We start from the raw sequence: 23,096 nt of genomic DNA on the forward strand, positions 1-23,096 counted from the left end.
CGTGTGACAGGGACCCAAGGTCTGGTATTATCTCATTTCTGTAACTAAGATGGAATTATTTTGGGATGCTAAGAGTGTGGAATGGTTTGCCGTTCAGCAGAAGAATGCATTCATTTGTTCGCAAGAGGAGAGGTCAGGCAATGAAAACCATCTGAGGGAGCACTTGGATCGTGTCCTGTTAATACACCAAATGCTCTCAATGTTGCAATTTACCCCTTGAAGGCATGCAGGGTGTCAGCATACTGCACTTGTTGACAACTGATTCCAAAATCTCTACTTGATGAGGAAAAGATGATCTATCAAACGTCTGGCAAATTCCTTGTGTTACATAGTGAGTTTGCACGTCCCTTCATCTGGTACAATCTATTAAACCGGAATAATTTATAACTAAGCAATAGCCTAATCTCAGTGTTTTATAACCCGGAGTATATTATCTTGAAGTCTGCAGCACTTTAGAATAGATTCAGCTCTTTTAGACTATTTGAGTAACTCGGGTAATACAAATATGTGTATGTGCAAGGAGGCTGCAGGTTATGGTAGAGCAATGTTGTTGATGGACCAAAAGGCTGCAAAAAGGTTGAGCTGCAAATTGTGGTTTGCAAAGAAACCTAGGAGCAAGAGTAGGCCATTTTGTTCTTTCAGCTAGTTCTGCCATTCAGAACAATAATGCCCGATCATCTATCTCAATACCATGTTCCCTGCTCTCTCCCCATAATGAATGCTGAATCCTATTTGCAGTTCATATTACTGAATTCAAAAAATCATTTAAATATAAATTTGGCCAAGCTTAAAAGTACCCATTATTTCCTATTGTTATTAAATCACCTGTGGTTCAGTAGAATTATTGATACCATAGAAGAATATTGTCCAAGCTGATGAAAATTGAATTTGGTTTCAGGATTTCCTTATCTTTTAGATCGTGTAAATATTTTAAATGTGATTTGGATAGACCATGCTTGTTCAGAGTGGTGATTCATGTTGGCAATAAAGCTGAAATGACCTGTTTCCATCCTTGTAAAACGTGCAGTGGAAGTGGAAGTTCATACACTGACAAGTCATTCTTTTTTTGTTAGAGGTTAGAGAGAAATGATTCCCGAGTAAAATACTAACACGTCCAGTCATTGAAAAAGTATTGTCATTTGATATCCGAGATTAAGCAAGTGGTAATGTGTGACACATTGAGACAGGCAGCATCTCTGGAAAGAAGGAATGGATGGCGTTTCGGGTCGAGACCCTTCTTCACAAGGTTTGCAGATGGGTCTCGACCTGAAACATCACCCATTCCTTCTCTCCAGAGATGCTGTCTGTCTCGCTGAGTTGCTCCAGCATTTTGTGTCTATCTTCGGTGTAAACCAGCATCTGCAGTTCCCTCCTATCTAAGTGGTAATGTGAATTGTGAGGATAGCCTCATCTCAATGCAGTCACACAGTTTGAAAGTACCTGTTTAATTTATAGCTCTACATTTCTAATTTGCAGTTAAACTTGATTAATTTGAATTACTTGAATGGATGGATTACAGAAAGGTTAAACAAAAATAGGGATGTAGTGGCTGACTTTAACTTCCCCACTATTGTCTGAAACATACTCAGTGCAAAAGGCTTGAATGGGGCAGAATTTGTTTGGTGTATCCAAGAGGTTTTCCTGAAATAGTGTGTGGATAGTCCAACTCTAGGACTGTTGGAGGCTGAGGCGTGACCTGATAGAAGATTATAAAATTATGAGATGCATAGATAGTGTAGAGGAAAAAAAAAATCCCCCCCAGGGTGAAAATGTCAAAGACTAGAGAGCAGGGCTTTTTAAGGCGTGAAGGGAAAGGTTTAAAGGAGATGTGAGGGGCAAGGTTTTGGATGCCTGAAACTCACTTTCTTTTCCCAACACTTTCCTGCACCTTCACGATTCTTGCTCACTTTCCTTACTTCTTTTATTTCTATCTTTTTTAAAGCTCGAAAAACGAAATGGTACAACAAATGTATTAAGATATATGTGATGTGTATTATTGTAATTTACTGTACTTCTAATAAAATTTTTAAAAAAATTAAAAAAAAACAATACTCCAAATGTGGCCTCATCAACATCTTGTACAACTGTAATATAACTGCTCAACTTCTATACTTGTTACTGATAAAAGCCAATGTGCCCAAAACATTCTTGACCGTCCCATGATGTCACTTTTAAGAAACAATGTACCTGCACTCCTAGATCCCTCTGCTCTACAACACTCTCGAGGGTCTGCCAATGAACTGTGAAGGTCCTGCCCTGGTTTGACTTCCCAAAATGCAAAACCTCACACTTATCTGCATTAAACTACATTAACCATTCCTCAGCCCATTTGTGCAACTGATCAAGATTCTGCTATAATTGGCATCTGTAAACCCCCCTAGTTTGCAGGTGAGTGGTTAAATCTGGGGGGAGTTGATGAGAATGTGGGAAGAACAAAAAAAAGGGATTGACGCAGGATTAGTGCAAATGAGTAGATGTCCCTCAATGGGGGGTTTGATGACCTGAAGGGTCCATTTCTGAGCTGCATCTCTCTTTAACTATAGTATTAAAGTGCAATGTGGAATTTCCCAGGGTCTGGATAGAGCAGATAGAGATGCATATCTTGCTGTAGTACAGGAGCTTTGTATGATCGCTTATGGACTCGAGTATGTTCATCGTAGAAAATGAATGACTCCCATTCTAAAGCAACATTTGTGTTCTCGGAAAATGAAAGAATAATGTTTTTATAGCCAAAGGAACGGGGTACTGATTGTGGATGATCAGCCCTGATCACATTGAATGGCGGTGCTGGCTCGAAGGGCCGAATTGCCTACACGTGCACCTATTGTCTATTGTCTATAAAATTATATTGCATTATCAAAAACAGATCAGCCACAATTGAATGGCAGACTCGATGGGCTGAATGACTCTACATCTAGATCATATGATCTTATAATACAGAGAAAAGCAAGAGGACAGGAAGCATAATTTGTCTAAATATATTTAGCGATAGAAACGTAGAGCAAACACATCTGCCTCCCTTTGAGAAAATAGCTTTGCACAGTAATAAAGTAGCAGTTACTCACGTGATCATTTAAACATAGAACAGTGCAACACAGGAACATGCCCTTCAGCCAACAATATGCATGCCAAACATAATGCCAAGTTAAACATAATCTCCTCTGCCTGCAAGTGATCCAGATCCCTCCATTCTGTGCATATTCATGTGCCTATCGAAGAGCCACTTAAATGGTTTGTTTTAAAAAAAAAAATAATAATTTTTTATTAGAAGTACAGTAAATTACAATAATACACATCACATATATCTTAATACATTTGTTGTACCATTTCGTTTTTCGAGCTTTAAAAAATATAGAAATAAAAGAAGTAAGGAAAGTGAGCAAGAATCGTGAAGGTGCAGGAAAGTGTTGGGAAAAGAAAGCCCCGTAGGGAAGAAGTTAGAGAAGGAAGTAAAGAAAGGAAATTAGACCCTAGAAAGAAAAGATAAAAAAGGAAAAACAATCGCTCTATTGTAACACAAAACTCCGCAAACAAGGATATACCAACCGTATTTTTTTTTTATAACTTTATTTTATACCCCCCGTTACCAGATCCTGGTACCATTTATATTATAAATTACTATTGCACCTTATACTTGTAATAGTTCCATAAATGCAGACCACGTCTTTTGGAAGTGGTCTGCTTGCCTGCTAGGAGGAGTCTCATCTCTTCCAAGTGTAGTGTTTCGAACATGTTTGAAATCCACATTTTTATTGTTGGTATTGGAGCATTTTTCCAAAATTTGAGTATAAGCTTTTTTCCCATTATTAGCCCGTAATTAAGTAAGTTCTTTTGAAATGCGTTTAATTCGGGGTTACCTTCCGATATTCCAAAAATGATCCATTCTGCTTTTGGTACAAGTTTTATTTTAAATAATTTTGTGAAGATTTCAAATGTTTCGTTCCAGACTTTTTGGATTTTTATACAAAAAACAAAAGAGTGCGCTATGGTAGCTTCTTGTGACTGACATTTATCACAAATTGGTGAGACATTGTGGAAAAGTTTATTTATTTTAGTTTTTGAATAATATAGTCTATGTAATCTTTTGAATTGAATTAGAGTATGTCGTACGTTGATCGAGCATTTGTGCACATATAGTAAGTGTTTATCCCAGCTCTCTTTTGAAATTTTTATAGCTAGTTCTTGTTCCCAGTCTCTTCTAATACCATCGGTTGTAGGTATTTCTATATTTAAAATAATGTTGTATGTATGATATTAGATTTGCTGATTCAGCCTTTGTCTTCATGGCTTCATCCAATAAGTCTGGGGACATGTTATGATAGTCTTTTGTGTATTTTTTCAGATAGTCATGGATTTGAAGATATTTAAAATATTGATTATTTTTCAAATTATATTTCAGTTGTAATTGTTGAAATGATAATAATTTTCCTAATTCATACAAGTCTCCGAGCGTTTTGATTCCCATTCTTTCCCATTGTGTAAATGATTTATCTATAATTGAAGGTTTCAACGACGGGTTATTAACTATTGGCATTAAAAGAGATAGATTTCTTAATTTTGGATTCTGTTTTATTTGTTTCCAAGTTCTAATTGTGCTATGTATCATTGGATTTTTATTGTAATTTTTGTTATTCAGATTCATTGGTGAGAGGAGAGTCGCTCCTGTATTACACGGAGAGCAGTCCTCTCTCTCCATTACAATCCAGTTCACCTGCTGGGCAGTGTTGTCCAGCAGGTGAATCATATTTTTAATATTTACTGCCCAATTATAGTACATAAAGTTAGGGAGCGCTAGACCACCCATCTCTTTTGGTTTACTAAGGTGTGCTCTTTGTATTCTGTGGGATTTATAATCCCATATAAAATTTGTAATGTCTGAGTAGTTTTTTGAAAAACTTTTTTGGAAGATATATTGGAATTGATTGAAATAAATATAGGATTTGTGGTAAAAAGATCATTTTTATAGCATTTATTCGACCTATTAAAGACATCGGGAGCGTTTTCCAGAGTTTGATTAGATTATTTAGTTTCTTAAGTAAGGGGCTATAATTGGCGTTAAACATAGCGTGATAGTTTCTAGTGATTTCAATTCCTAAATATTTAAATTTTTCTGTGGCTATTTTAAAGGGGAATTTCAAGAGATGTGTTGAGTTTTTCGGTTTTATCGACATAATTTCACTTTTGTTCCAGTTTATTCTGTATCCTGAGAAAGATCCAAAGTCCTCAATTAGATTTAATATGTTTGGTATACTGATTTGGGGTTTTGTGATATACAGTAATACATCGTCTGCATATAAGGATATTTTGTTATTTGACTATTTTGTATTATAACCGTAAATACCCGGGTGTGTTCTAATTTTTTCAGCTAAAGGTTCAATTACCAGAGCGAATAACAGCGGTGATAATGAACATCCTTGTCTGTTGCCCCTTGTTAATTGGAATTTCGTAGATAGTATATTATTAGTTAATATTCTAGCCGTGGGTTTGTTATATAATAATTTTATCCATGCGATGAAGTTCTCTCCCATTTGAAATTTTTGCAATACTTTAATCATATAATCCCATTCTATTTGATCAAACGCTTTTTCTGCGTCCAATGAAATGATAGATAACTCTTGTTCTTGAGGTTTGTGAGAGTGCATTATGTTAAGCAGACGTCTCAGGTTATTAAATGAATGTCTCTTAGGTATAAATCCCGTTTGATCCTCATTTATTAATTTACTAACATATTGACTTAGTCTTCTAGCTAGTGTTTGGAGTATTGTGTTCAGTTTTGGTCACCCTGCTATAGGAAAGGTTATGTTAAACTGGAAAGAGTGCAGAGAGTATTTACGAGGATGTTGCCAGGGCCTGAACTATAGGGCGAGGTTGGGCATCACAAGCATGTTATTCCGATACAGTGCAGGAGGATGAGAGGTGATCTAATTGAGGTGCATAAGATCCAGAGTGGGGGAATCGAGAACCAAAGGATATAGTTTGAAGGTGAGAGGGGAAACATTTTATATGAACCTGAGGGACAACCTTTTCACACACAGGGTGATGGGTATATGGAACGAGCTGCCAGAAGAGGTGGTTGAAACAGGTACTATCACAACATGTAAGACATTTGGATAGGTACATTGACAGGATAAGATAGGTTTAGATGAAAATGGGCCAAACACAGGCAGGTGGCACTCGTGCAGATGGTGGGCCGAAAGGTCTGTTTCCACGCTGATTAACTCTCTGATTCTGACTAATTAATCAGCCTGTACATTTTTGGGCTGTAAATGGAACATATGGAAGAAATCCACGTGGTTGCAAGGAGAATATCAAACTCACTGCAGACAGACCCCAAGGCCAGGACACTGCTAGATGCATCACTCTGCCCCGCGTGGTCATGTTTGTGCGCCTAATAACAAAGTGTGATGCTTTTGATATTCAGCCTTTGGGGTCCTGCTGAACTCTTATATTAAATTCCCAGTGCTGTGCTTTGGCAGACAGGTCACAGCATCCGTGTACTGTGCACCTCAGTGATGATGTTGTCTGTACCCCAGAACGTGCAGTGTTCCAGTGGTTTTCTCTCATTTCCACAGCAACCTGCATGGCTGTCAACCAGGCACGTGCCGTCAGGGTCGGTAAGGTAGGATCTGATTAAAATTATAAAATGGTAATTACTAAATATAAATAGTAAAGGCATGGGAGAATTATGCCTATCCAAGAGATCGATCTCTTAGGTAGGCATAATTCTCCGTGCCTTTCATCCGCAGCGCTTGTAACCCTTGAAGGTCTGTGCAGCCCACGTGCCGTCAGCGCTGCCTGAAATCATCAATTTAAAGCGGGGCTGAAGGCAGCTGAAATGCTGCCTTTGCAGCACTGCGCAGGTGCAGCAGCCTACTGCGCATGCGCAGCGCTAGTTTCTTGGCGGGGTTTTCAAATATGGATTGTCATTATTTGAAGTGTATCTTAGGAAACAAAGAGAAGAATGGAGTTCATGTACCGATAATATGGTAAGTACATTTCTTGGTGCTTTATGTTTTTAAATACCGTATTTCCCGGGTGTGGGGGTGGGGGGAAAGAGTTGCTTTCACAACGTTTGGGGAGTCTGGCCCGGGGTAAAGTTGCGGGGATAGCAGGAGTGTTGTGAAGGAGAGGATCGGGATCATGGTCTTCAGATGTTTGCATGATGGCACTGACTACCATTATTTTTGTATTAGCTTTAGAACAATTTTACAAAACACTAGACTAAGTGGGACCCATTGGGTCCCTGTCACACGTGAGGCCTTGTCCCCCCCACGCAATCCGTTCCCCCAATGCAATATTCCACCACTCACCTGTAGCCCACAACTGCGCGGGCGTGGCTCATTTCCCCATATCCCCCAGCAATCCCTCCCCCTCCTCTTCATTCTCCCTCTTCTTTCCCCTCCCCAATCCCTCCCTCACCTCTCCCTCCCTCTCCTTTCCCCTACCCTCAGTCACTCCCCCCTCCCTCCTCTCCCTCTATTCCCCACTCCCTACCTCCCCCACTCTCCCCTCCTCTCCCTCTATTCCCCCACCTCCCCCACTCTCCCTCCTCACCACCTCCCTCTTCTATCCCCACTCCTCCTACCCTCTCCCTATCCCTCTCTCGCATCTCTTTTCCGCTACCCTCAGTCACTCCCCCCCATCCCCCCCATAACTCCTTTCCCCATCCCACCCTCCCACCCCCTCCCCCCCCTCCCTCATCCCCGCCACTCTCCTCATCTCCCCAGGATCTCAAGGTTGCCGCTCCTTTCCCTTCTTGTGTGCCCCGGAGAAGCATCAGCCGTTGGTGCCCTCAGACCCAGGCTCGGCGCCCAGTCCTTGGGATCTTTGGCAGGAAGGCCGCGCCAGCAGGCGGGCGTTGGAAGGAAAGCGGGTCGCGCCAGCAGGAAAGTGGGCACCGGCAGAGAGATGGTTGGCACAGGCAGGGAGACGGGCTGCGCAGGCAGGCGGGTTGCATTGGCAGGAAGGCGGGTTGCATTGGCAGGAAGGCGGGCTCCAGCAGGAAGGCGGGCTGCGCTGGCAGGAAGGTGGACGACGGCAGGGAGGCGGGCCACGACCGGTGACTGACAGTGGAGGAGGCCTATCAGTGCGGCGATGGTGCAGGAAGGGGCGTCGCTGTTGACAGACGGGAGAGGAAACCAGCTGCGCATGCATGGTTTTTAAAATATTTTTAAACCTTAATAACTTTTAAAATATACCACCGATCGGAACAAAACTTGGTGCATTAGCAGCACAGGACAACGGTGAGTAAGTTGGCGAAATATCGCAGCGCTATCGCATACCATTTCTGCGCAAATGTAAAAACAACGCAAACCGGAAGGTAACAAGATGAGCGGTTTAGTTATGCATAGATAGATGGATGGATGGATGGATGGATGGAGCAACCATTTGATATTTTTGGTGCTACAGTTTGCGGTTGAAAATAGTTTTAACTTTCAGCAAGTTAGCTGGGAGAAATGACTGCTGATGCAAATATTGCAAATTTCCCTACAGACTGCTGGAGCATCAGGTCATCTTTGCGTTCCCATTATAGAAACAAGGTTGACTCCAAATCTTCCTTGTCCTTATTTGCAAAACCTCTGTTGGTTTCTTCTGTTAGATGGCAAAGGGCAGTCAGAAGGTTGTTCAATTTGAGCACCTTTTTTTTCGCACTGCAGTTCTGTGTATTTAGTCATGGTCTTATACTTTTTACACTGTGATGAAGCTAGTTTTGTTTTCACTCAGGCATTAAAAGTTGAGATTCTGCACCTGGTACTGTAGGTGTCAGGAAACAGATTTATATATTTTATTGGCCAAAGCTCCCTTTTAATGCTAGTTCATGCTGGCTGATTTGTCATAAATGAAACGGCACGTGTGAGATTATAAAATCTCACACACACACACACACACACACACACATGTGTGTATATATATGTATGTGTGTGTATATATATGTGTATATATATGTATGTGTGTGTATATATATGTGTATATATATGTATGTATATATATTTGTGTATATATGTATGTTTATATATTTGTGTATATATGTATGTTTATATATTTGTGTATATATATATATATATATATATGTATATATATGAATATCTATGAATATATATATACACACACACACTCACTCACACACACACACATATATGTTCAGAAATGTCTTTCAATTCAATATTTAAAATCTCACGCACGCACACTCACACACATGCACACGTGTTCGATGGAGAAGTGAGATGGAATAAAGGCTGACATACACATTGACATTTGATATGAATGAATGTTCGTCTTAAAGTACTGGAAGTATGCAGAAATTGTTATTATTAAACTTGGAGAAACAGCTGTTTCTCCAAGTCTTACATTCAAATAGAACTTACCACAATGGTTTGTCTTTTCATTAGGAGCATCAACTTTGTAGTATCTATATCATGCTGCTTTGCAGTATTGAGCATTTGTACTGCAGACTTAGCCCATGTGTAGAGACAAACAATATTTATCTTTTAGTTCAGATATTCAGACAGAACGACCATTAGCATTCTGATTAAGGCGGCAGTCTTATAGTCGCACTTTGATGGGAATTATGTATTTTCTAAACAGCTAGTGATTCTTAACTTTATTTTCTTTCTAGGATTCAAAATTGCCACCATCAATTCGGCAAACGTTGCTGGAACTATTTGGACAGATTGAGCGTGAATTTGAAAATTTGTACATTGAAAATATTGAATGTGAGTATCTGATGTGTGCAGACACCTTGAGAGCAGCTAAAGACAATCTCAAAGGTTTCAGGAGGTCTTTTATTGTCACATGTACCAATTAAGGTACAGTGATATGCAAATTACCATACAGCCATACGATAAAAAGAGCAACGAGACACACAACTACATAAGAGTTAACATAAACATCCACCGCAGCGGATTCCCCACATTCCTCACTGATGGAAGGCAAAAAATGGAAGGGAATCTTCTTCCTCTTTATTCTCCCGCGGTCGGGGCAGTCGAACCATCCGTCGGCGCGATCGAAATTCCCGCAGCCGGCGATCAAAGCTCCCGTATCGGGGCGATCGAAACTCCCGCAACGGGGCGGTCGAAACTCCCACAGCTTGTTGTTCCCGATGTCGGTCCCTGATGTTAAAGTCCGCAAGCACCCACAGTTGGAGCTCTGAGGTCGATCCCTGGCAACGGGATCGTGGGCTCCGCGATGTTAAAGTTCACCAACCCCCCCCCCCCCTCACCCCCCACATAAAACAAGCTAAATAACACTAAAAACATACATTTAACACGTACTATTAAACACAAAGAAGGAAAGGACAGACAGACTGTTGGCGAGGCAGCCATTGCTGGCGCCACCTGGTGGTTTCCGCCACTTATATGGAAATCTAGCCACTTGTATGGGAAATAAGGAATAACCTAACACTTTTAAAAGTTGTAATGTTTTTAAAAATATGATTTTGTGAAATGTCTAATTTTCTGCCTCTTCAGCCGAAATATGATATTAATTTTATCTCTTGAGAGGTACAAGGGAGGAGGAAGCCTTAATAGTTATAAAATGCCATTTGGCATCCCTGGCCTTTGGAGGTTATGCTCCAGAGAACTAATATCCCTGAATTTGTATTCCTATTGCATTTCATGTCCCTTAAATCTGATCATTCCCTAAATGTGTAATGCCCTCTACTTGCAACTATAACTCCAGTGCAATCCACAGCCTTAAATCCCTCTACTTTAACACGTTTCACTTGTTACTTTTTCAGAATATTTTACACTTAATCTTGACCCCCGAACCACTGGAAACTGAATAGTGTTCTCTAACTTGGATCACATATACTCAGCAGTCTTCTCTGACACTTTATAAATACACTTATTTCATAGTTATACTTCCCCATCTCAGGAAGTATCTAGTAAGAACTTGCATCCTTCCATTTCAGTTTAGATTTAAGGTGGAGTGCAGTCTTGAGCTGCCTTGTAGTTGGGTCACTTTGAGGAACAAGCTTACTGATCTGCAAATTCAAATCCTGAATCCTGGATTTTTGTTAGTAGCTGCTTAGCTATTGCTAACAAAGTACCAAGCCAAACCTTTCCTTGATCACATTCATTTGTGTAAACTTTAAACTAGAAGGTGGTTGCACATAGAAATTAATATAGTGCCTTTTTTCATTCTCTTCATCCTGTCTCTTACATAGAAACATAGAAAATAGGTGCAGGAGTAGGCCATTCGGCCCTTCGAGCCTGCACCGCCATTCGATATGATCATGGCTGATCATCCAACTCAGTATCCCATCCCTTCCTTCTCTCCATACCCCCTGATCCCTTTAGCCACAAGGGCCACATCTAACTCCCTCTTAAATATAGCCAATGAACTGGCCTCAACTACCTTCTGTGGCAGAGAATTCCACAGATTCACCACTCTCTGTGTGAAAAATGATTTTCTCTTCGCCCATTTTTTCAGCATTTTCCAGAATGTTAACATTGAAGAGTGTGTATGTGTGTATATATGTATATGTGGTGTGTGTATGTGTGTATATGGGTGTTGGGTATGTGTATGCATGTATATGTGTGTGTATATATATATATATGTGTGTGTGTGTGGCTGGAATTCTTTATCTATAATTGCTTTGTTTCAGCAAATAGTCTTTTGAGGAAGTGATGAAGGTAATTGATGAGGGTTGTCCAGTGGATATTGTCTAATTGGATTTTAGTAAAGCATTTGACAAGGTAGGCTGGTCTGGAAGATTAGGTCATATGGGTTTACTGGTGAATTGATAAATTGGATCTAAAATTGGTTTGATCACAGAAGAAAAAGAGTACTGCAGAGAAGTGTATTTCTGACTCGAGATTTGTGACCAGTGGTGGTCCACAATTACCATTGCTGGGACCACAGATTGTAGTGTGTATTAATGATTTGGTTGAAAATGTAGGTAGTTTGAATCGTAGGTTTGCAGACAACACAATTGTGGAGATTTGGATAGCAAGAATGGTTGTTAAAAGATACAGCAGAATGGTGAATGGAAATTTGGACAGGGAAATGACAGAAGCAGAGTTTAATCCAGACAAGTGTGAGGTGATGCATTTTGAAAGAGGCAACACAAATGTAATTCATTACCACAAATGGCTGTGGAGGCCAAGTCTTTGAGTATTTTAAAAGCAAGATTGACAGGTACTTGATTAGTAAGGGTGTCAAATGTTACAGGGAGTAGGCAGGAGAATGGGATTGAGAGGGATAGATAGATCAGCCATGATCGATGGGTTGAATGGCCTAATTCTGCTCCTATGACTTACAAACTTACAGAAAGGTGATAAAGGTGGTGTTCGGTATGCTTGTCTTCATTGGTTAGGGCATTGTGTAATGCATTAAAATGTGTTTTGGCATATTTGAGATATTATTGATAGTCTGATCACCATACTATTAATGGATACAGAGACTGTGGAGAGGGTACAGAAGAGGTTCATTTGGATGTTGCCTGGATTAGAGTATGAGCTAAACAGGGGGTGGGGCCTTTGCTTTGGAGCATCGGAGGCTGATGCATGACCTGATAGATGTATATAACATATGAGAGGGGTAGATAGAGTCTTTTTCCCTGAGGTGGAAATGTCAAATCCTTTTAGGTGAGAGGGGAAAAGTTTAAAGGCGGTTTGCAAGGCAACTTTTTTTTAACAAACTGATAGAAGCCTAGAAAGTGTTGCCGGGTGAGGTGAAAATAACAGATATGAACAAGAGGCATTTAGAGGGACACATGCAGGGCCGGATTTAGATGAAGAGAGGACCTAAGCTGTTCCACTTGTGAGGCCCCCTCCGTGTTGGTTTTCAGCGCTGGCGGCGAGGCAGCGACCGGACAGCCATGGCGGCCAAATCTCCCACAATTCAAAGCGAGGGAGAAAGTGACCAGTTGCCGTTGCAGTGCGCATGCGCAGGGCGGCCGATGATGTGGTTGTGCGCATGTGCAGGGGGGAGGACGTGCAGGCCGCAGCAATGCGCATGTGCAAGGCGGCCTGCCGTGTAGGCGGATGAGGAGCAAGCGGAGCCCGGCGGCCCGGACACGGATAGCGGGGGGAGATGGAGAGAGAGAGATAGAGAGGGGGGCCCGCCCAGAGTTGAACGGTAGGTGTCCTGCCTTGGCCGGAGGCCCCCCTAGACCTCGAGGCCCTAAGCTTAACCTTGGCTAGCTTATAGGTAAATCCGGCCCTGGACACATGAACAAGCATGGATGGAGGAATACAGAACATGTGCAGGCAGGTGGAATGACCTCATGGTTTGCACAGGCTTGGTGGGCTAAAATGTCTATTCCTATACTGTTTTATGTTCTAAGCAGTCTTGTTTCTATAAACTAAATAGCATTAAATATATTTACTTGTGTGTTGCAGCACATTTTAGCTGAAGAAATGTAGCAGCATTCAACTCGTGACTGAACAGGAGTTCATTTTGTTCAGAACTCACCTGATTATATATAATGTAACTGCTTTGTAAAATTTCCTTAAATTATGGCATCTAATCAAGTGATTAATTGATGATTTTATTGTCATACTGAGGTCTCCTGATGCTTTCTTTTTTCCATCCAACCTTGCAGTGCGAAGAGAAATTGAAACCTTGAATGATCGCTTGACAGCTGAAGGCCAGACAGTGGATGGGGGAGATTTGAGCAAAGGACAGTTGAAGGCAAAAGGTTAATGAAGTATTTTTTCAGATATGGGTACATTGGGGTTCTGCCACTGGAATGTTGGAAATATTTGGACAGTCCATCCTGGAAAGAATATTTCAAAACTTGGGAAAACAATGGGAGTGGTGAGAAGTTGGAGAGAAAAAGTACAATTGATTATCCATATAAAAAAAAATCCAGAGCCTTTTATAACAAAATTATTGGAAGTTCAGAGATTGAGAGGATGTTATATATTTAGGATTAATGTTTACATGCAGCAATAAAATATGTAAGAATATTATTTCACAAAACTCTGAAACTGTACAATATTTAGCTGCTACACTTCAGTACACTTCACTCCCCCCCCCCCCCGCCCTCACGCTAATTACCCCCACTTGCTCTTATATTAATATTATTAATTTGCTCCTTTTACCCCATAACCACCCTATCTACTGATGCATAGCCCCCAACTTGCAGTCACATCTAGAGAGGGGGGGGGGGGGGGGGGGGGGGTTAGAGAGTGAGAGCAGAGAGAGAAGGGGCAGAGACAGAGAGAGAGACAGAGAAGGACAAGAGGGATGGGGTGGAGAGGAGGAGAAGAGGGAGGGTGGGTGAGGGGGGAAAGGTGGGGGAGGAGAGAGAGAGGGTGAGAGTGAGGGGAGAGAGAGGGGGTGCTGAGAGGGGGGTAAGGGGGAGGGAAGGGGGTAGGGGTGTGTGGAGGGGAGGGGGGTTTAGGGGAGGGATGGTGGGGGAGGGGAGGAGAGGGAGAAAAAGAGGAGAGAGAGAGATGGGGGCAAGGGGGGGAGATGAGAGGAGAGGGGGGGAGGAGAGGAGGGGGGGGAGGAGAGGAGGGGGGGAGAGGAGAGGAGAGGGGGGGAGGGGTTGAGAGGAGAGGGGGAGAGGAGGGGGGAGAGGAGAGGGGGGGGAGAGAAGAGGGGGGGAGAGGAGGGAGGAGGGGGGGGGAGTGGAGTGGGGGGGATAGGAGAGGGGGGAGGAGATGGGGGGTGATGGGGAGAGGGGGGAGAGAGGAGGGGAGAGAGAGAGAGAAAGGGAGAGAGACGGGGGGGAGAGAGAGAGATAAAGAGAGAGGGATAGGGAGAGAGAGGTGGGGAGTGTGAGGAGGGGAGAGAGAGAGAGGGTTATTTTTTACTTCAACCCAAACAACCATTTGCAGGCAGTGATTATTTCCTCAAACTATCCATATTTTCATTTTCAAACCACATTATGGGTACTGACAGCTGTGGAGACATTTGTTCAGTGTTATTCAGAGCTCTGATTGAGGCACACCACTTGCAGAGACTGATTGAGGCACACCACTTCCTGGTTTTATAGTCCCTCCCCCTCCCTCCAGCAGGGGCAGCAGAGAGAATGGGGAATTTTGTAAAAACATTAATATCTCTGTCATTTTTCATCGACGGGAAAAATCCTCGGCACACATGCGGCTGAAGGGGGCTCTGAGCGAGGTGGCCAAAAATGACGGCCGTAGGTGGCGGCGTTCTCTCGGAAATCGCAGCACAGAAGGCCAAAAGCGGTCAAGAACAGAGATTTTGTAATATAGATAGATGTTATATTTTTAAATATTGTGCTCAGTTATACTTCCAAAATATTCCATACTTTTGATGCTTAGTGATTGTCCCCAACTTTGCAACATATGTTTTTTTAGTACAAACTATGGTTGGAGAATAAATTTCAAAAATGCTGTGGACGTGTTAACAAATAGCATTTTTCGATCTCTGCCAGAATATATTTTAAATAAAATACTTTTCATTTTGTTTCATTTCATGAGTCACTTGGGTCCTGTTACGAAATGTTCAGCATTCATTATCTGACCTATGTATGTTATTTACTGGTTGACCAAAGTTCTGTTTGAATTAATGTAGCCAGTCACAGTACCAGCCAATTATCTCAGAAACTGAAAACAACTTACAAGGCCTCTACTAGCAAGGTATGTCGTTGATATGCATACAAAGTGTACAATGCACCTTTAGCCAAAATGAATATATGTAAACTAATATTCCCTCCTGACATGTTGCTGAATGATGACAGCTCTATGCAATATATATATATATTTTTAAGCTGGTTCTCTTTCAGTAAAATAGACATAATTAAAAGACAGATGATTGAAATAAAGACTCTTAATTATGTTTTAATTAAATGTTTTGTTTATTTTTTGGGGATGATCTTAATAGAATATGTTCCAAATTGATGATCTAAAATTAATCCAGTCTAATATTCCTGCGTTTCCTGCAAGCCATATACCTCAAGTCTTTTCTTCTGCCCATGATGTAGCGGTCAAACTCTTTCCCAGGCAAAGCAATTGGAGCACGGAACTTCAACATGGGAAGTTGGGAGTTGTGGGGTGGAGACTCGTGGGTAATTTATTTTCCAGTGAATCTGTTTGCATGTTGCATCAACTGGTAACAGTGATGGAATTCCTGCAACCTAATGGACTGTACAATGTTTTGAAACATATAACGTCAAATGCCTTTGGTGTGTAATTCATTGTTGAGACATTGATAAGCTCTTTGTTTCACGTCCTTAACACAGCGTACAATGTGTGTTTAAAGTCAGATTCGTGTTTTTAACTCGAGTGCAAAAGTAGAGGTAAAACATAAGTGTACTAACATGTGAGCATCATTTTTCTTCAGACACCTGGATCAGTAAGATCATTAGCATGGATCCTGAATAACCTTTTTGATGCAATGGTTGAAGCTATAATTTTTTTGAGTCTGTTTTATTTCTCCAATTCTCAAACAATCCTATTTGGTCATAGTCCGTGGGCCAGAGGGGCCAACCGTGTACCCTCCCCCCCACCCCTATGATCCTACTGCTTGGGTGTCATTTTGTTCATTGGTATCTCTTCTGTCGGAAAAATTATGTTCCCACGAAATAAACTAATTTGGACTATGTTTTTTAACCCCTTAAATCTATGTCAAAATTGTGTTTGGGCCCTCTTCCATCATCCTATGGAAAGCAAATCCAGATTTTCGAGTGCAGCACTGGAAGCGTGATGATGGGGATGAAGCATTCATACAGTGTACAAGAAAAGATCTGGCATGGATGCTTTCCCGGAAAGCGAGTAGTGAGAAAGGTCAAGAGCTTCCAGCTTGGGCTGGATTTGTCTCAGCAACAGGTGAGGTGCCTTCAAATGTGGCCACAATTGACTACTATCCTGTGATCAATCATCCCATCACAGAATTTAGTACAGTTCAAGAGTGTTTACGAGCTTCTGAAGAAGCAAGTCATGAGGTTGGTCAAGAAAATGTCATTACAACATTCGACTTGGGTGTCTGCATGAAGGCATATCCTCTCGTGTGGCGTCATCCTGCAAAGTACAAGAAACACATTGTGTTTATTGGCACATTTCATGTCATTTGGGCATACTTCAAAATGCTTGGAAAGAAAATGGAAGGATCCGGACTTCAGGATGTCCTCATGGATTCGGGACTCATGTCTACTGGTTCCTGTCTATGGCTGGGAAAGATGCAGTGCTGTCCGGTATACCAGAGGAATCAAAGGGCATCTTTCAAGAGCTAATCCGATCGCCAACAAAGCAGGCACTTGCTGAAGTCATGGCCAATGCAGATCTCAACACATTGGTGGAGTCGTATGAGAGCTTCAAAGCTGATGTTCGAAAAGGATCTCTCGGGAAGATGCACAATTTTGGTTGTCATACATAGATCCTGTGTGGATTACTCTCATTGATTAGGTCTGTGAAAGAGAACAATTTTCCGTTGTACTTGCACTGTCTGTTTCTTATGCCCGATCTCTTCTTCATCTTTGGTGGTCACAATTACTCCCGCTATCTGACCTACCTTGCTGTGTTCTTGGCAAACATCAAAGAATCACATCCCGGTGCCTGGCTTTCCTCGAAAGAGGTGCCATCAGTGTCGCTAGGTTGGTCATACCAGGAAACCGATGTGCAGTTGATAAAACGATTGAGGAGACGATCATGAAGCATGGCAAATCTCGAGGTGGTGGTAGTGGTGTTGGGCTCTCTGGCAACTTGGAGAATCACAGTGCTTATCAGAGATGAGTTTGAACTTCAACAGAAAGTGCACACTTTCTCTCTGCAACTCTCAGATTCGCAGACATGACTTCTGGTACCAATCGCAGAAGCAAACACAGAGATCAACAACCAACTGAGATAAGGAAAAGTGAGGCATGTGAAAAGAAAGCTGTTGATGCTGTAAAGAGCTTCCTGAATCCTGTTGACGTAGTTGACAAGACTGGGTTGTATGTACTCTCTTCTGGTGCACGTGTTCCAGCTGAAGTTGAGAAAGATGTCATAAAGGTACTTACCACAGGGAAAGAACAGAAAGAGAAGTTAATCACAGAGTGACGAGAAAAAGGCAGCATTCTACAAACCCATCAAGAATCTGAAGCTCAAAACCATGGCCGAAACAAAGACAAGAGTGAAGCTGAAACCATCTGAACAAAAGGTTAAAGAGTACTAGCAACAAGGAGATATTGCTTTTCAACTGATGGTCAAAGCACAAAGTTCTGGCCGTCAACTCAATCTACGGGAGATTACGAAGTACTCTCTAACCCATGTACCCTACTCCATTGGTACATCAGACAACTTATTTGCAAGGACTGATAAATCCAAGAGGCCTACACTACCTATTGAAGGATGTAGACAATTCACAACCTGCCAGTAACAAGACATTGATAGTGGAAGATGGCAATGCTGCATTCTACTATCTCAAAGAGATTCCTGCAAACTTCAAAGAGATTGGCATCAAAATCATCAATGCATTGTCATCTAATGATGTAGTCTTCTGTACCGATATGTACAAACCAGATTCAGTGAAGTCAATTGACGGACACGGCGTGGGTGTGCGGAGAAGGGAATAATCAAAGGGGGAAAGATCAAAAAACCAAGAGATTGGAAGCAGTTCTTGACCAAGGATGAGAACAAGTAACAGCTCATTGAACTTCTTCTTGATGTGTGGAGTGAGCATATCATGGCCAAGAGGCTACATGGAAGGAAGGTGATCTTCATTAAGGAAGGAGAGGCCACACTTCTTATTTTTCAGAATGGGAAAGTGACACTGCAGTCTGAGATTCAATCCCTGAAGTCAAACCATGAAGAAACAGACTCGTGGGTCATCCTATGCTGCAACTATGGCAAAGAGCAATGATTATGACCACGTACAAGTCAAAAGCCCAGACAGCGATAGCTTTTTCATATTGCTTCACTATGCAAACAGCATTCAAGACACCACAATGTTCTTTGACACAGGGAGAGGCAACAGGCAAAGGCTAATAGATGTCACCCATTTTGCAAAACAGTCCTCCTCAGAATACTACTCAGCATTACTGGGATTGCATGCGTTCTCAGGCTGTGCCTTCAACAAGTGCCTTCAAAGGAATCGGCAAAGTCAAGCCAATCAAACTGAAGCAACAGCGTAACAAATTTGAGAAACATCTGGCAGAGCTTGGTGATTTTCATAGAGTTGAAGATGATATGGTCCTAATTTAGTGTCTTTATTATGTATCTTTACTAAGAAACAACTCAATTGCAAGTACCAAATTCACAGACCCCAAGAAAGAGGGCAAAGTGTGAAAAAACACAATTTTGACATATACTGAAATAAGGGTTAAAAAAACATAGTCCAAATTAGTTTTTTTCTTGGGAACATTATTTTTCCGACAGAAGAGATACCAATGAACAATATGACACCAAAGAAGTAGGATCATAGGGGGGGGGATGGGGTGCACGGTTGGCCCCTCTGTCCCACGGACTATCACAGATGGAGCTTTTTTTTCTCCACGGGGATTTTATTCCTTCAACGGGAAAGAGAAAAATGCGAGGAAGGAAAGAATAAAAGATGTTTTCAGTTTTTGCCGTTAATTAGATGTATAGGATAAATTATGTGGCAAATGCAGAATGAATCTTTAAGGACACTGGCTAATTTCAGTTATTTTATCCACTATCAAAATAGTTCAGATACCTGAAATAAAATAGAAAACACTGGAAATGCTCAGCAGGTTAGGTAGCATCTCGGGAGAGAGAAACACATTGAATATTTTAGGTCATAAGAATTCATTGGTTTGGTTCTGGAGAAAAGTAATCGTACTGAAAGGGTAAGACTGCTTCTCTCTGCACAGGTTTTGCCAGGTCTGCTAAGTATTTCCAACACTTTTTATTTTATTTTGTGTATTTTTAACATCAGTTAACCAAGAATTATTAACTAAGAATATCAGCCATGTACTTTGATCCTGTCTGCACTCATTTATTATGACCACACTGTGCTTACCATTGGGTTACTACAATTAGTGTTTTAAATGTATTTTCCCCATCATCTCCATACCAAGGACTCAATTTGACAACAGCCATAGTCATATATGAACCTCTATGATCTTATAATAACAAACAAAATGGTACTGCCTCGGTATTTCAAATCTCCTAGCATTTGGATGAGACCGTTTGACTTTATTTTGCCATATAAATGTTTTCTTCGATAGGATGGGTACAGTGAATATGATAAACGAGGTACAGCTTAAGGACAAGCACCCTTGAGTTAACGTAGTAACAGGCATGACTTTATTTAAGAATCATTAAAGTGTTTAAAGCATGTCATTACTGCCACCTGGAGTGGTAAAGATAAATTGCATGGATTGATTTAACAGGGCAGTTTGGTGTTCATTTGAGGGAATGCAGCAGAATGCTTGGAATATGTCTACAGAAATCAAATTAAGATGGACCTTTCATTATTATCTTACTGCATGTTATGTTTGGTTTAACTGGTTTAACCCTGCTTCTATTTCATGTTTGATGACTTGGGCAGCACAATGGGACAACTCGTAGAGCAACTGCATCAGCGCTAAAGACCTGGGTTCGAACCTGACCTCCGGTGCTGTCCATGTGGAGTTTGGACATTCTCCCTGTGACCGCGTGGGTTTCCTCTGGGTGCTCCGGATTCCTTCCACATCCCAAAGACGTACGGGTTTGTAGGTTAATTGGCTTTCTGTAAATTGCCCCTAATGGGTAGGCAGTGGAAGAGAAAGTTGGATACTGTAGATCTAGTGTGAATGGCATGGATTCAGTAAACTGGAGTGCCTGTTTCCATGCTGTAACAGTAAATTAAAGAGGTACGGTGTGATGAAGGTTGTCCAGCAAGGCCAGTGGACTAAATGGTGCATATTTCCAAATGATATAGAAATAGACCATTTGGCTCATCCAGTCTGTTTGCTCACAAAGCAGTTCCATTGCCCCATGAGCAATTCTCCCCACATTCCCATCAGATCCTGTTAGCTTCCACCACTCACCTATACTCTTGGAGCAATACACAGCCGCCAACTAGCCTCACAACTTGCATGTCTTTGAGAGGAAACTCTGTGGTCACAGAGAAAATCTCCACATGGCAGTCAGGATTGAACCTGGATTGCTTGTGCTGTAAGCAGGCACTTCTACTAGTTGTCTGTTTCTGTACTGTAGTTTCCTAATACATTTGTGCTGTAAAATTGATAGCACTCGTATAACAAACTGTACAAGAAAGACTATTGAGAATATTATTTGGATGTGAAGGTCATTATGTGCAATTGAAGATAACTTTAATTCCCTAAGAAAGTAAAATTGACCGAGTACTGTCTATTGTACAGAAATTTAATTATACTGTATACATGTTCTGAAATTCAAGTAGTATTGCTTTTCAATGTACTAACTTGCTACATAGCAAATCCCTTTTGAACTTCACTTTGTGCTGCCTTTGTACCTCAGAATATATTTGTATATTTTAGTATAATTAGCTGCTTTTAGATTAACAGTTGCTTGATTGAATGGATTTAGAGCCGGTTTGCTGATAGAAGACAGTTGTGGTCAACAGGACAATATTCAGGCTGGAGGTCTGTGACCAGTGGGTTGTGAGGAAGGCTGTCAAAGTATGCAGCGGGATATAGGTCTGCCACAGAAATGGGCAGAGAAATGGCAGGTGGAGTTTAATCTGAGCAGGTATGAGATGTTGCACCCAGGGAGATCAGATGTAAGAGGAAAATATACAATTAACAAATGGCGTGACCTTGAATAATGTACAGAGAGATCTTGGGGTCCTAATTCCATAACTCCCTGAGAGTGGCAACACAAGTAGATCGAGCAGTAAAGAAGGCATATGGCATCATTGTTTTCATGGTCAGGGCATTGAGTATAAGAGTCAGGAAATCATGATGCAACTTTATAGGACTGCATTTGGAGTACCGCATGCACTTCTGCTCGCACTATTGCAGGAAGGGTGTGGAGCCTTTGGAAAAGGCGCTGAGGTGGTTTACCAGAATGAGGTGGGTATTAGCCGTAGGGAGAGATTGGACAGACTTGGATTGTTTTATCTGGAACGTTGGAGGTTGAGGGGAGACCTGATAGAAATATATAAAAGTATGAGAGGCATAGATAGACGGTTAGAACCTTTTTTCCAGGATCAGTGTTTTGTTGTTTATTGTTTTTTTGCAATAGATCACACTAGATGATTTGACCAACTTGTAGGTTTAGTTATAATTTCAGAAAGTTCCATATCTATAAAGAGATGGTGTGAATGTATTGCTTTTTTTTTCTCAGGTTCCCTCAGAATTTAATTAATTTAATTTCTTCTTTACTTCTCTCCTTTATATTTTTCGAATGGTTCTTATTTTGATCCAAGAGCCACCATACCACACACGACAGTAGCAACTTTGATTATATTGAAGAGTGCTGCAGAAACATCCATTTCCTTCATCAGTATGCTGTAGTTCCGTGCAGTTGTCTTGGGGAACTTTAATGACAACATTTAAAAAGCTTCCATTTCATCCCAAGATTTCGCTTTTAAAAATCTGTGTGTGACTCTTGGAAGTCCAAAAATCTTTTCTTCTGATTTTAAGTGCCAAAATGCCCAAATCAACAGTACATGCAGCCTGGCTTCCATGATCTGAGAAGTAATTGCAGGAAATAGGACTGTCACTTTAGTGAAGTAGCAAGTGGCCATTCAAAAGTACTGATCAGGTTGTAATAATGTGTGAAAAGAGAACAATATAGTAACAGTACCCAAAAGCCTACTATAAATTATTAATTTACTTTGATCATAAAATCCATGGGTTTAATTTAACAGTTTGCACAGTAAAGTCTACAAAATCAGTCTAGATGTATTTTTTAATGTTTGCCATAAAATAAAGCCATTGAGTTTGCAACAAAAAGGTAATACCTGGCAGTAATTAATGTTTGTACATGGAGCTTGGATTATGTGCTTTTTAGCTATTTGCATTTTCACTGATTTGTATGCAGACCTATGGAGTGATTTGTTGATCTTTTCAAGTACACTAATTGAAGTTCTATTTCTCTGCCTTATTATTCCTTCTTTCTTAACAAACTGTAAAATGTCATTGAACCGTGATAACATTAGAAGGCTTGGCATTTTCATGGAATACAATTATTCCAAGACTTTCCGTTTTGCAATACAACTTAATTGAAATGGAAAGAAGCAGTGTTTGAATGTTATCCTGTGCCATTATT

General features: G+C 41.1%; 1 protein-coding gene across 9 annotated transcripts in view; it reads left to right on the forward strand.

Annotated features, from left to right (window-relative positions):
- wdr37 (WD repeat domain 37) overlaps positions 1–23,096 on the forward strand; it is a 120,392-nt gene that overhangs the window by 44,958 nt on the left and 52,338 nt on the right. For 5 of the 9 annotated variants that reach the window (XM_033044826.1, XM_033044851.1, XM_033044835.1 and 2 more), the window contains 4 exons: positions 9,617–9,713; positions 13,547–13,642; positions 15,496–15,560; positions 15,905–15,988. In XM_033044826.1, coding sequence (XP_032900717.1) covers positions 9,617–9,713; positions 13,547–13,642; positions 15,496–15,560; positions 15,905–15,988 — 342 coding nt within the window. The remainder of the gene's footprint in view (positions 1–9,616; positions 9,714–13,546; positions 13,643–15,495; positions 15,561–15,904; positions 15,989–23,096) is intronic. The other 4 variants (XM_033044871.1, XM_033044862.1, XM_033044879.1 and 1 more) reach the window with 1 other exon arrangement.

This window comes from Amblyraja radiata, chromosome 2 (assembly GCF_010909765.2).
Source record: "Amblyraja radiata isolate CabotCenter1 chromosome 2, sAmbRad1.1.pri, whole genome shotgun sequence".
NCBI classification, from domain to species: domain Eukaryota; kingdom Metazoa; phylum Chordata; class Chondrichthyes; order Rajiformes; family Rajidae; genus Amblyraja; species Amblyraja radiata.